This window comes from Thamnophis elegans, chromosome 6 (genome assembly GCF_009769535.1).
Source record: "Thamnophis elegans isolate rThaEle1 chromosome 6, rThaEle1.pri, whole genome shotgun sequence".
Taxonomy (NCBI): domain Eukaryota; kingdom Metazoa; phylum Chordata; class Lepidosauria; order Squamata; family Colubridae; genus Thamnophis; species Thamnophis elegans.
The window spans coordinates 63,839,406-63,855,044 of record NC_045546.1 but is presented as its reverse complement, the minus strand read 5'-3'; the positions used below and the strand labels follow the sequence as shown (position 1 = coordinate 63,855,044).

The 15,639-nt window shown below is 35.6% G+C and overlaps 1 protein-coding gene across 1 annotated transcript in view; it reads right to left on the bottom strand.

Moving 5' to 3' along the window:
- Positions 1–490: 490 nt before the first annotated feature.
- Positions 491–15,639, bottom strand: part of LOC116510543 (cilia- and flagella-associated protein 47-like) — a 93,484-nt gene continuing 78,335 nt past the window's right edge. The window contains exons 4-5 of the mRNA XM_032220142.1: positions 4,366–4,534; positions 491–816 (exon numbers count right to left, since the gene is read on the bottom strand). Coding sequence (XP_032076033.1) covers positions 607–816; positions 4,366–4,534 — 379 coding nt within the window. The 3' untranslated portion in view covers positions 491–606. The remainder of the gene's footprint in view (positions 817–4,365; positions 4,535–15,639) is intronic.

Sequence of the window (15,639 nt, the reverse complement as noted above, 5' to 3'; positions counted from 1 at the left end):
ATGCCATTTATTCAGCGTTCCTGTACATGTTAGCAGGTGACTGAGATCTCAATTATGTTCATGACTGTGTTTAAAGCACTTTAAACTTAGAGCATCTTTCTTTTTTATTTGTCCAGGCAGAACTCAGCCAAAATCCCAGTTTTGAAGCTATTGATAAAATTTCACTCTATTCCTGCCAACGAAGCTGATGCAGTAGCTACAGTAAATGTGTGATTCTGCCAGTTCATATATTCATTATTACAAATAATTCTAAAATGTGCTGCTAAACATGCTAGTTACTTGAAACTTTTTATAATCTGTATTTTATGGGTATGAAAAAATAAAGGATGCCATAGTAACTTTGATGCTCCTATTGTGTGCATGAATAGCCCAAATCATGCTTTGCAATGCCTTATACTTAGCTAACATTGAATTTTGTTTCTACCCTGAAAATAGATGAAGTACTATATAATTCCAGGCATTGTGAAAATTGCAAGACTCTCCTCTTCATCACAGCCACTAGATCCCAAGAACATAAAAAGAGTTACAATTTTTTTTCAAATTAATGAAACAAAAGTCTGTATATCAATATTTTTCATAAGATAAAACATTATCTTGTATAAAAGTTTATTTTGTTCTTAAAATGAGAGGTGCCCCTTTAATTGGGGAGGACACACTGGTGGACAAGATTTTCATATTTTCCCGTACAAAATTGTGCTGTCGCACTGTTGCTGATCTCATGAACGTATTCTTGCAAATTACTTTTGCTGAAGCAGTGGGTGGGATAGTCTTTGGGAGTAGACCATTAATTTCATACATCCATTGCATTGCTGCAGTCTGAAAACATAGAAGAAAAGATACAATAAAAGTTTTATTTTGTTACTGCGAAGCATATAGAGGTATCTGGCACAATGCCTGTAATTATGTCTTTCATTGTTTTCCATGTGGGGGTGCATGGAGCATGGTACACTGTTGAAACTGCACCATAGTGGAAAGAAAGCATTACTACCCATAATAAGAAAGAGCATTTTGTTTTATGTACTAAGAGCAGCATGTTCAAATATGCACACTGTCTAGCACCCCAGGTAATCTGTGCACTTGTTAAAGTGCCACAGTTTGGATTTATGTTTCAAGGAGATTATTGCACAGTAGGAAGTACACAAAACTAACAAATAAAGTGGTGGCTTTATTTGTATCCCAGTGACTATTGGGGGTAAGCACAAAAAATAGCATAAACTTTTAGCATCTTAGTTTGAGTTAATGGGTTATCTCATAATATGGCATTGAAAAAGCAAACAGCGAGTACCCCCCTTTCCCTGAAAATAAGCCCTACCCCCCAAAATAAGCCCTACTTAAGAGCTTGCACAACTTTATGCAAACAGTTTAGAACAGTGGTGGGTTTCAAAATTTTTTACTACTAAGTCTGTGGGTGTGGCTTATTCTTTGGGCATGGCTTGACAGTCATGTGACTGGGTGGGTGTGGCCAATTTAGCCATCCATTTTGTCAATTTAGCAGTCCATTAAACAATACACAGCAGTCCCCTTTTCTATTCTTTTTAATACTGCATGAAGTTTTTGCTCTAGGTTGTATTTTAACTAAGGTTGGCAATGCCTGGGGATTTCTCCTCTGTGTTAGAGGCATCAAAATAACCAAGATGATATAAGGTCTTCTGCTGGATCACGGGGTTGGACTAGATGACCTCTGAGGTCATTTCCAGCCTTGTATTGCTGTGCTGTTTCAAAGCATCCTCTGAAATTGCATCTAGTGGCAGGTTTGTGGTCTTTCTTTCCTATCCTTTTTCTCCCTTTCTCCCTTCCTGTGAAGAACCCCAGAAGGTCTTTGGTAGGAGGAAAAAAAGCCAGATGTTTTGAAACTGAGAACATGTCCATTGATCATCTGGCATTCTTAGACCTCCACTATTGATTAGCTTAGCCTGAGACTAAGGATAGCAGCTAGCAGAGGTCTTCAAACGTGGCAACTTTAAGATTTGTGGACTTCAACTCCCAGAATTCTCCAGCCAGCAGAGGTGAATTTTGGGAGTTGAAGTCCACAAGTCTTAAATTTGCCAAGTTTGCAGACCTATGCTCCATGCACTTGGGGGTCCCCAAATGGTGACAATTTCTTTCTTTCTCCCCTTTTTTCTCCCAGGGGGCTGCAGGGAGGCTTGCTTGACACCCCCTATGCCCTATTTTGGGCCTAGCAGGCCTGCCTGAGGCCTGCTGGCAGCCAAAATGGGTGTGTCCTCCACCATGCCAGCCACACCCTATTTTGGACCTAGTAGGCCTGCCTGAAACCTGCTGGGAGCCAAAATGGGGCTTGTGGGGATCCTGGAAGAGGTGGGGGAAGGGAAGGTTGCAAGCCTGGTGGGGACGGTAGGGGGTGCACAGCAAACTCCAGGGCAGGGGGGGGGCTAGCGAGACTTACCTGTAGGCAGGAGGAGGCAGTTCAGCTGAGGCACAGGGCAGGGACCACGTGGCAGCTTAGGCAGGGAAGCTGCCTGGGAGGAAAGGAGTGACTGGGTGGGGCTGGTGGGCGGGGCGAGCAACAAGGCAACTGGTTCCAGGGAGTGGCAGGCCTAGGTTGCTGCCGGTTTCAGCGACCCAGGCCGCCAAGTTACACCTATTCGGCTGAACCAGTCTAAACTGGTAGGAACCCACCTCTGGTTTACAACAAATGAATGCAATTTCTTCAATAGTGCTCTCAGAAAAAGAGAGCAGGTCATAATATTAACTATTACTGAAATTTGTATTTTATGTGAACTCTACATAGTGTACAGAGAAAATGGATCATTCTCATCGCTTACTTTTTAAAAGCCAGTAGAAGACTATAGGAAGAAATATCAGCCAGTTGAATTTAATTCTATGATCAACATTACCAAAATTTTACTCAAGTCATATTTGAAAAACAGCTTATGTTGTACTAGTGTAAAGGGTACAGCATGAATAAGCATCTTTAAAATGAGACATATTCAGTTCTAACCATACTTCAGACTTAAAATAAATGATTTACTAAAACAATTTATAGTTTCAGGACTCTCTTCCTCCCAGAATTTATGTACAGTTTTAAAATGTCACTTTAATTATAAGGAAACATTGGTATCCTTTCAGCAGTGGCTCTATTTTAACCTCTTTAGGGGGAAAAAATTTAAATCACCCTTCTGTTCTCCTAATTCAAGGATGATTTGTTTATAGTGTGTGTGTGTGTGTGTGTGTGTGTGTGTGTGTGTGTGTGTGTGTGTAATAACTTCTAAGCAGTTTATGATATTGGTTTCTTCCTAAGGCATGAGTAGAACTGAGTTTCACACAACTGAGGGAATCCTGAGGGAATAAAATCTCACAGCTGGCAAAAGAAGAATCACCTTTTTTTTTAAAAAAAGGCTAAACTAACATTCTCCATGTTTAAGACATATGGAAGAAAAACCGTCACAGAATTTAAAAAAAATAAAAAACCACCATGCATGGAAGCTCTGATTTCAAATATTCCCTTATGAACATACCTACGGTAATTGTTAAAATAAAGTAAAACTCACTTTAATATACCCCATTTAATATAGGGTTTTGGATGAAATGGGCAAATTTCCATATTGACATCTCTTTAAATGTCCATTACATCTCAAATTGTCTGGACAAGGTATTTACATTTACATTAGTCTGCATTGTAATTTGCAATGAGCAATATTATTACAACTAGTTCTTGACTTATAACCACAAAAATTGTCATTAAGTGGTGCTGTCATAAATGAGGTATCATATGACCATGATTTGCAACATGCTTCCTTCTTTACTTTGCTTGTTGGAAACCAGCTGGGAAAGATGCAAATACTGATCACATGGCTGTGGGATGTTAAAATTACTATAAATGTGCAACAGTTGACGAGCATGGAAATCATGATCACATGACTGCTTGGATGCTGCAACAGTTGTAAATGTGAGGACAGGTTATAAGTCATATTTTTCAGTAAAGTTGTAACTTCAAGTGGTTGCTAAACAAATAGTTATAAGTTGACAACTATCTCTACACAAATTATTGAATTTGACCCAAATGTTATTTGTATATTAAAGCCTTAATGCAAATTACATAAGTCACTAAGAATGAATTTAACAAACATGTAGGAGTAACAGTAGCTCATTAAATCAAGGTTTTCTTGTAATACAATGAAAACAATATGTTTATATTTCATAAGCTGATTTATTTTCTTATCAATTTATAATTCTGCAAATACAGCACAAAAATTGAATATAATTACGATATTTTCCTAATTTATTAGGAAATAAAACTTTTCTCAGTTGCTTTTGTATAGAAAAGCATGAAAATTTAGCTATAGAAATATTGTCTTGTGGTAATCAAGAAGTGTGGTAATCAAGAATCTCATTCTTAGGGCTCACCTGTATTACCAGAGTGGCTTTGTGGTTTTTGCTGTACATACTGGGCTTGAATCCAACAGTAATGCAGGTTCCTGCTGTGTCAAGTGGAAGAAGCTCCCCAGCTTGAGGAGATACAGTGAATTCAGAATCACTGCCTGGTAGAAAGTATGCTGTGTAAGGCTCTGGGTATCTAACACAGAAAAATAAATTGGCCAACAGTTAGCATATGCAACAATAATTCAAAGTAATTTGTGTTCTGCTATAGGATATCAGCAATTAAACATTAATACTATCACCTAGCATCCTGTTATTCACCTTTATCATCTCTGATTTTCCTGAAATATTTGCAGAATAGTAAGATAAATGACTGCTTTGGAAAAGGGAGTACAGTATTATGGCAGTATATCATTTGCATGATGAAATCTTTATTTATATATTTATTTAAGAAAATTTATATGGCCATAGTGTCAGCATTCCAAGTATCATGCAGAATTAAATCAGAGTCCAAGGCAAAACGATCCTTAAAGTTCCAATTTAATAAGTCAGACATCTTAGTACATCTGTGGAATCCCAATTCTGGAAGTTACCTAGAATTCCCACCCAGTTGAAAGTTCATGATCTTGTCCCCACACCCACAAATCCATCACATGGTCCAATCTTCTTCTTCCACGCTGGCATCTCCACCCAGATTTCCTGCTTTCTAGCAAATATAAATTGTATGGCACAGCTGATTGTTGCACAGCTGATTGTCAGATTGACAGTAAAAAATGCTTTAAAAAAGTTAAAAAAAAATCCGGTGATCAGCTGTGTGACAATCAGCTGTTGTGTGCGATCATTGGAACTTTTTAAAAACTTTTAAAAAGCATTTTTACTACCTATTCACCCAAACTGGTAGTAATTTTTTTTTAAAGTTCTGACAATCAGTTGTGTGACAATCAGCTGTGCCGTGCGATCATTGGAACTTTTTTAAAAAGCATTTTAACTACCTATTCACCCGAACCAGCAGTAAAAAATGCTTTAAAAAATAAAAAAAAACTTCAGATGATCGTGTGGCACAGCTGATTGTCACACAACTGTTCGTCTGAACCGATAGTGGTATGGCAGCCTGGATCCCTGAAACCAGCAGCAACCCAGGCCTGCCACTCCCCTGATCCGGTTTTCCAGTTCCATCTTCTTTTTTGCTTCTTTGCAGGCACAGAACTATTTTTATTGCACTGTGCATGCACGCATAGCACACATCAAGCATGCACACAAGTGATGCCTGCCGGAACCCACCCATCTTAGACCTGTAGGGGTGGACCTTGAGGATGTTAGGGGCATGCATACCTAGTTTTGGTTGTTGGGAGGGAAGTTAATGGGATGCAAGATGCTGGTCTTGCATTTGATACAGTCAGCATGGTAGTCAATATACAGGTATGTCTCATCTTGGTCCTGGCATCTTTTAAGCTCCGAGCAGAGCTCACAGGCACAGGCACATTGTAATATGGAGAGGTTGGGCCATGAACGAAGTTTCTTATGGTTTGTGCAGCTTTTGGCAAGTGAGTTTATTGTGGAGATGAATTTGTGTTTGCTAGTTTCACTCTTGCAAATGACTCTGCAGAAGTGTGGGGCCACCGAGATGTCACTATTCTTGAACTCAGGGCTGTCGTAGGAAACATTGATTATTTCATTTGGGAATAATGCTTGATTCCTGGAAGCTGTGGATGATGTTGCAAATCTTTGTGATATAGTCAGATTCATTGATGTCATCCAGATTCGTTGGTGTCATCAGATTCATTGTTGTCAATTAAGATTGCATTGGGACACTTCAATTTACATTCAATCTTTGACAAGGATGGAGATGTTATTCACAGGATTAGTGGTTTCCTGCAACTGGGGTAGTTGGGTTGCGATAGGATTTCAGGATATTGGTCCTTTGCTTTTCTGCATTTTTTCTTTTTCTTCAAGGTATGCACTTCTATGGTGTCCACCTATTCAAGTAGGACAATAAATTTGTCCAGACTAGGCTTGCATGATGGGCAAACTGGGATGTTTGTTAACCCAAATACTTGTGGTGAGCATACGTGTCACATAGGGAGCACTCCATGGAACTCTCATCCTCCTCGAATGCTTCTGTACAGATGAAGCATATTCAGGAGTCGTATGGCTCATCAGTAGGATTTTCTTCTTTTTTGGGGGGGGGGGTTGGCAGTAGAGTGTTTGCCTGGCATGGTAGGTTTGTTGTGGAGGAATTGGTGTGGTTGGTGAGGAAGGATTATTTATTTATTTGTTTATTTTATTTTTATTCCTCCTCTTGGTACACTCACAACGGCATTTCTTGCAGGTATAACTTTGTAGAGGAGCACCTCTTGTTTGCTGGATTTCATTGGGTGGTCAGATGGTCAATTTCCCTTCCTCCCAGTTTGTCCTGCATGCTCATGTGCATGTGCAGTGGAGGGAGCTTCGCCCTCCACTAACTCGCCTTGTTTATTTTCAGGAGATTGACCTCCCTTCATGGTAGCTAGCCCAGCTCACACCCTGATCTCCCCGGCTTTGCTGCCTGTCTACGGCCGTTGGTTAGCCTTGCTGCTTACTGCTTATTTTTGTCTGGTGGGAACTCCTGGATCATTCCCTACTCGCCCTGGCTTCACTGCTTGCCCATGGCTGAGGCCTCTCAGCTCTCTTTCTCTACTTTCCTCTCAGGCCCCTTTCTCTACCTCTCCTCTCAGGCCTCTTGGCTTGTAAGAGGCCTCTTGGCCTGTAAAAGCCAAGCCTGTAAAATATAGTTAAAAACAAATTGGTAGCCTCACTATGTGCTATTGTAAAAAGTCAGATATGGATTAAAAAATGGGTCAAAAGTGAATTAAAAATGTAAAAGGAAAAAGGAAAAACTTGTTTACTTTTGGAAGAGCTCTTTTACCGTTGTTGCTGCTGGTCCACCAACTTTGGGGGGTGGGGGGGAGAAGAAGAGAAAGGGGAAAAATTAGCTTTGGGATATACAGATTCATGAATATTGAACTTTTTGAGAAGTAACTTTAGGTTTGAATATATGGTTTTGGGATTATTGGACAAAAGAGGGACAAAATAAAACTAAATGAGTTTCTCCACCAGCAAGAAATGAATGAAATTTGGTTTAAACATAAAATGGGGTTAGTGGAAAAGGAGGAATTTGCACAAAACATTAGCGGTGCTAAACAGAATTACTTTGAAAATGCAAACAAACAAGGCAGATGGTTAGCATACAAATTGAAAAAAAAGAGAGGATCAAGAAAAATAATGCAATTAATAGATGATCAAAGGCAAATTTGTTATGGAAATGAAAAGAAGAAAAAAAATTATACAACATTAATATGGAAAATTATATGAACAAGAGAATATAGAAGAGGAGTCAAACAGTATTTGCAAAAAGTGAATCTACCCCAGATACCTTAAGATACTGAAATGATACTTGAAGGCAACATAACGATAATGGAGTTAACTGAAGCACTTAAAAAACAAAACAATGGAAAGGCTCCAGGCCTGGATGGATTGCCAGTGGAATTTTATAAAACATTGAAGGAATTGTTGTGTCTTCCATTACTAGAAGTTATAAATAAGATTATGTCAAAGTTGAGGATACCAAAATCGTGGTCAGAAGTATATATTACACTTGTACCAAAAGAGGAGGCCGACCCACTTCAAATTAAGAACTATAGACCTATTTCTCTGCTAAATTCAGACTATAAGATATTTGCTTCAATACTGGCCAAATGACTCAAAAAATGCTTAAACAATTTTATTCACCCTGATCAAAATGGGTTTATATCAAAGAAACAAATTAAAGATAATATGAGAATAATTCTGGACACTTTGGAATAATATGAGGCACATCCTGAAAAACAAATGGCTTTGATGTTTTTAGATGCACAGAAAGCTTTTGACAATGTGAACTAGCAATTTATGTTGTTACAGCTGGAACAGATCAGCTTTGGTAAGAAATTTACCCAAGCCATACAAAATATATACCATAAACAAACAGCAAAGATAATGATAAATGGAGAATTGACAGGTTCTATTGAAATAAAGAAAGGGATGAGACAAGGTTGTCCACTATCGCCTCTGTTGTTTGTCTTAACATTAGAAGTCCTAAACAGAAACATCAGAGAAGAAAAAGACATAAAAGGAATGAAAATTAAAAAGGAAGAATATAAATTGCAGGCATTTTCAGTTGACCTGGTCTTCATCTTAAGAGGCCCCATTAGAAACTGCACCTAAATTGATAGAAAAAATAGAGGAATATGGGAAAGTAGCAGGTTTGAAAATATATAAAGACAAAATGAAGATTTTGACAAAGAACATCTTATTAAGACAAAAGGGAGAATTGGCGGGAACTTTGAAGATCCAAGTCATGAATAAGGTCAAGTATTTGGGGATATATTTGACAGCAAGATGTAGTACACTTAAAGAGAACAATTATCATAAACTTAAACAACATATTGTGACAGATTTGGCAAAATGGGGAAATTTACTATCAATAATAGGGAGAATATCAACAATCAAGATGAACATACTACCCAGGATTTTATATTTGTTCCAGATAATTCCAATTAGATTAGGGAAATATTATTTTGATGATTTAAACAAAATAGTGTTGAAGTATATTGGGCAGGGAAAGAAAGTGAGAATAAAACTAAAATTGTTACAAGATGCTAGACTAAGAGGAGGATTTAGTCTACCTAACTGGGAATTATATTATCAGGCAACAAGTTTGATATGAGTTAATGAATGGATAACATGAAGAAATTCTAGATTATTGACTGTAGAAGGACATGATTTGTTGTTGGGACGGCACACTTTCCTATGGTACAAGGGAACTAAAGCATAGGGGTATTTTAGAAGACATTATATATGCGAGGCTTTGCTATTAAATTGGGAAAAGATTAAAAGGCAACAATACTTAAAAATTCCAGTCTGGTTAATATAGCTCCCAGTCAGGTAAGCCCAACCCTCCTCTTGTTTTAGCGTCTTGCAACACTTTAAGTTTTATTCTTGCTTTTTTCCCCTGCCATATAAATTTCAACACTATTTTATTTAGATCTTCAAAATAGTCTTTCCCCAACCTAATTGGGATTGTCTGGAACAAATATAGGATTCTAGGTAGAATGTTCATTTTAATTGTAGAGATTCTTCCAATCATTGATAATTGTAAATTTTCCCATTTCATCAAATCCATTGCAATTTGTTGCTTCAATCTAAAATAGTTATCCTCTTTGAGAGAACTACATCTAGCTGTTAGAGAAATCCCCAAATATTTGACCTTGTTCGTAACTTGCATCTCCAAGATTTCCGCCAATTCTTCTTTTTGTTTTGATGATATGTTCTTTGTCAAGATCTTTGTTTTATATTTATTTATTTTCAAGCCTGCTACTTTTCCATACTCCTCAATTCTTTCTATCAATTTAGGTGCAGATTCAAGTGGCTTCTCGAGAATGAAAACTAAATCATCTGCAAACTCTTGCAACTTATATTCTTCTTTTTTAATAGTCATTCCCTTTATTTCTTCCTCTTCTCTGATCCTTCTATTTAACACTTCTAGTGTTAAGACAAAAAGTAACACTGATAATGGGCAGCCTTGTCTCGTACCTTTCTTTATTTCAATAGGGTCTGTCAATTCTCCATTTATCATTATCTTAGCTGTTTGCTTGTGATATACCATTTCTGTAGCTTGAATAAAATTCTTACCAAAGTTCATTTGTTCCATTTGTTGTATCGTAAATCGCCATTTCGTATTATCAAAAGCCTTCTGCGCATCAAGAAACATCAAGGCCATTTGCTTTTCAGAATGAGCCTCATAGTATTCCAAAGTGTCCAAAATTATTCTTATATTATCCTTGTCTCTTTAGTAAAAAAAAAAATGTTTTGATCTGGGTGGATAAACCCATTTAAATATTTTTTAAGTCTCTCTGCCAGTATAGATGCAAATAACTTATAGTCTGAGTTTAGTAAGGAGATTGGTCTGGAGTAATTAATTTACCTGACTGGGAGCTATATTACCAGGCAACAAATCTGAAATGGATTAAGGAATTGATAATGTTAAGAAATGTTAGGCTTTTGAACTTAGAGGGTCACGACTTGCTACTGGGATGGCATGCATTCTTATGGTATAAGGGAACCAAAGCACATGGTTATTTTAGGAGGCACTATATAAGAGAGGCTTTGTTATTAAACTTGGAGAAGATTAAGAAATTACATTATTTAAAAATTCCAGTCTGGATATCAACCATTGAAGCCTTTTCATGTTCAATAATATATAAAAAGGAACAAACAGTTAAATATGCTGAACTATTAAATACAGAGGGTGAAAAATACATTCTTGAAACAGGAAGGAATCGAAATTAATTGGTATTCATATGTGCAAATACATTCTAGATACAATGATGATCGAAAAATTGAGGGTTTTTATGATAAAATGACTGAATTAGATAAAATCTTAACAGGTACTGATGAAAAAGTAATTTAAAAACTTTATGGCTACCTATTAGAGGTGAAACTACAGGAAGAACAAGTTAAAGAAACTATGTTAGCTTGGGGGGGAAATTTGGGGCATGGGATCGACCTAGAGGAATGGCAAAAACTGTGGTCTCAAAACTATAAAATGACAATGTCAACTGCATATAAAGAGAATTTGTATAAGAAGTTTTACAGGTGGCACTTATCCCCAACGAGAATAGCAAGAATGTCTAAGAACAAATCCGAAAAATGCTAGAAATGTCATCAGACGCCTGGTTCATACTACCACATGTGGTGGACTTGTACTGAAGCTAAAAGATATTGGACTAAAATTCACATGTGGTTGGAAAAAATGATACATAAACACATAGACCTAAAACCAGAACTTTTTTTATTGGGAATCATAACAGAAACATACAATAAAGACTTGAAATATTTGATTGTAAATGTTTTAACAGCTGCTAGAATTGTATTTGCAAAAAAATGGAAAAAGGAGAAAATACCAACACAGGAGGAAACTATTTGGAAAGTAATAGAATGTGCTGAAATGAGTAAACTTACATTTGTAATTAGAGAACAGGAGGATGAGCAATTTTATAAGGTTTGGGATTTGTTTTACCAATGGTTAGATAAAAAAAACCTGGAAATGAAATTGTATATTTATGTACTACCAGAAAGTTATAGTCATTGTTATGAAAGATTTTTGCTATGAAATAAAGTGTTCAATCATATGATATAAAAAGGACAATAATGTATTTAATGTATAAGAGTGGGATGATTTGAACCCTATGCATAATTGTAAGTATTGACCATGTTATACAGGAAAGATTTTGATATGTTAAATGGACTAATGATGATGTAATGAATAATTGATACATATATGAATTGAAATGTTCAATAACTACTTGGATTAACAATGGAGAACTATTTTTGGAGTTGAATATGCCGCACTATAAGTATTGTATACTCTATGGATGATTAATATTAGCAGTAACCTGAACACATAATGCTCAATGATAATGATGTATTTAGTTATGTTTGATGGATAACCAGTGATCTTATTTTTAATTGTAAAAACTGATGCACAAAAGTTTGCAACCAAACGACATGCTTGATGAAATTGAGGAAAGTTTTTTGTATGTGTTGTTTTGTTTTTGTTTGTTTTAAAAATAAATTTTTTTTTAAAAAAAAAATCCAGTCTGGTTATCAACTATTGAAGCTTTTTCATATCCAATAACATACAAAAAGGAACAAACAGTTAGATATGGTGAAATATTGAATGCAAAGGGTGAACTTAAATTTATGCAAGAACTGGAACAGCAGGGTATAAAGATGAACTGGTTTTCATATGTGCAAATACATTCCAGATACGATAGATCTTAAAATGGAAGGTTTCCATGATAAAATGACTGTTAGATAAAATTTTGATAGGTACTGATGAAAAGGTCATTAAAAAACTATATGGATATTTATTAGAAGTTAAGTTAGAAGAAGAACAAGTGAAAGAATCTATGATTTCTTGGGGGAAAAACTTTGGACATGGGATTGACTTAGAGAATTGGCAGAAATTGTGGTCTCAAAATTATAAAATGACAATGTCAACAACATATAAAGAAAATTTGTATAGGATGTTTTATAGGTGGCACCTATCCCCGACGAGAATAGCAAGAATGTTCAAGAATAAATTGGAAAAGTGTTGGAAATGTCATCAGATACCGGATTCACATTACCATATGTGGGGGACTTGCATAGAAGCTAAAAGATATTGGACTAAAATCCACACCTGGTTGGAAAAAATAATACAAACACATATAGACTTTAAACCAGAAATCTTTTTATTGGGAATTATACCGGAAACATACAATAGAGAATTGAAATATTGTAAATGTGTTAACGGCAGCTAGAATTGTATTTGTTAAAAATTGGAAAAGTGAGAAAATACCAACGCAGGAGGAAGTTATTTACAAAATAATGGAACGTGCAGAAATGAGTAAATTGACTTTTGAAATTAGAGAATAAGAAGATAAACAATTTTATAAGACATGGGATTTATTTTATCAATGGTTAGATAAAAAAACATGGAAATGAAAGATACTAGAGAATGTTACCAATACAAAAATAATGGAATGATATGAATATAATATAAAGATATATTATTATTATTGAATAGATTGAAGATGATGAAATGAATTGTTATAATATAAATGATCCCAATATTTAGTATAGTTTGTTGAAAGTGAAGGAATAAATAGTGATAGTCAAACAAATAAGGTACAATGATAATAATGTATATAAATATATTGGATTTGATAATATGTGAATTCATATAAATTGCAAATGATGACTATGGAATGGATGTACAGAAATCTTGTAACCTTTCTTAGGAGGAGCCATGTCGCAATGATACATTGTTTGGATTCGGCTGTCCGAATCCATCGATGACACTTTTGCCCCTGGATGGTCTGGTAGGACCTAAACTGTCCCGAAGAGACGGTGACTGGGAAGACAAGACCTTGCTGGTCGCAGGGATATTGCAAAGTCCCTGATCGACCCAAGGGAAGAGCTTCCAACTGGTGACAAACAGCCAGCCCCTTCCCTGGCTGACATAGTTGGAGACCGCTCCACGGAAGAGAGAATGAAATGAAAGTGTTTCTACTGGTGAGGGTTTTTTTTCTTTTCTTTTAGAAGATTGCCCTAAGGAACTCTTTTCTTAAGCTTAATTAGTCCATTAAGCAAGAACAAAGCGGCGTACTTAATCCCCACTGGACTGCCTTAGAAAGTTTTTTCGCTCTTGCTTGTAATCTTTTGTTGATTGAGTGATCGTAATGCTCCTGTTTTTTCTGCCTGAAGTGAAGGAATCTCTTTTTTCCTTATTTTCCTTTACCACTTTAACTTTTTTGGCTTAAATTAAAACTCTTTTTACTTCAATAAATTTCTTCTTCTACTTGTTGCAATATTATATTGGAGATACCTAAGGGAAGAGATTTTAAAAAAGATCGAATCTGCCACTTGAAAGCCCAAATCTGAAGCTTTTTTTTGCTGTTGTAACAACTGTTTTCTTTGTTCACTCTTATCTGACTATACTGACTGTAACTGCGCAACAAAAGGACTTGGAACGTCTCTTTAAAACCTGATAAAGACCCAAGATTACAAATAGTGGTGTATGGAAAATACTTTGACAAGAATTGGAAAAGGAAAGAACCCTCTTTCTTTGAAAACCATAAAAGAACATTTGTCTAAAATAAAAATAGATATATTCTTCAAAATCTGTGATAGGCTAGGGTGGCAGATTGTACCTAAACCCTCTTCTTCTTGCTCTTTCCCTGTATTATTCCTTATTCTAAAAAATGGAGCAATACTCAGATGAAGAAAACTTGTTAATCCAAAACATTTTGGCTGGACTTCAAAACATCTCAGAAGGATTTGAGGGATTCCACAAGAAATGGGACAGACTATGGGATATCACAGAGAAAGATGATGGGGTTATAGCCCCAGAAATTAAGGAAGTGAATGGAAATACAGAAAACAAAGATTGAACTTATAAATGGAGTAAACATGAGTGAAAGTGGAAAAAAGAGAAGCTGGAAAAGTGACTTTGATAATTTGGTGTTCCACCCCAATCTTCAAGGTGTAGGAGAAAAAGAAAGAGCGAAAAAGATGGAGGTAATAAGACAAATCTATTCAGAAACAAACCTGATAACTAAAGTTAAGCTTACATTAATAACAACTCAAGGGCAACAAAACTACATGAGAGATCATTTAAGCTTCAATGTGCGGAGAGAAGTTTTAAACCCTGGAAAGGTTTTGGACATACAATTGGCACAACAACTGGCAAGAGATGAAAGGCTATTTTGTTACTGGAAAGATACTGGTTAATAATCCCAATTGATGGAAAAAAGCTAGTTATTATTTGACTGATTATTAAGTAGAGATGATAGTATTTTTTAGAATGCTTTAAATTACCACTGAATGTTTATCCATTAACATAAATTTACTATGATACTAATAGAGAAATAATAACTCTAGTTAGGATAAATAACCAGACCATAGAAATACTAACCTACATTCTGGGTGATTGTCAAGTAGAAATGTTAATATTTCTTAGATTGTCTTAGATGTCTAATGTTTTTTTTTCTTAGCCTGTAATTAACTAATGTGGGATTGAGGGAAAAGTCCTATAAATCTTGTTAATAAATCATTGTTTAAAGACGGTTATAAAGTCATAATATTGTGTGGGCTTGGAGAGGAGAGGTGAGATAATTAGTAAATAACTTTTAGTTAACTACAATAATAACAATGAAATGTTAATGGACAATATTTAATGATACATACAGGTGTGTTAGGGGGGGAATGCTCAGATATCCTACTTAACCGAATTAATTTTAGAATATGTCATAAAGGTGTAATGATATTGGAGATATATTGAAATTGCAAATGAACGCCAGTAGATGGTTGTGTCTTCTAATATAAATGATTCTAGATAAAAACATGTTTAAACAACGGTAACCAAATGAGAATTAAGGTACAAGGATAGTAAAATGTATAACTTTTCTTGCTTGATTTAAAATGTACAACATGATTTAAATGAAGTACATATAAGGACTGTGGAAGAAAAGCACGGAATATATTTGTAACCAATCGATACGCTTTCAACAAGATGTAATGAAAGATGATTTTTTTTCTTTTTGTTTAATTAAAACAATAAAAAATTCTAAAAAAAAAGAAATCTTGTAACCAATCGACACACTGTATGTGATGAAAGATTTTTCTATGTTTTATGTCTTGTTTGTTTATGTTTGTCTAAAAATAAAAAAATTCTACAAAAAA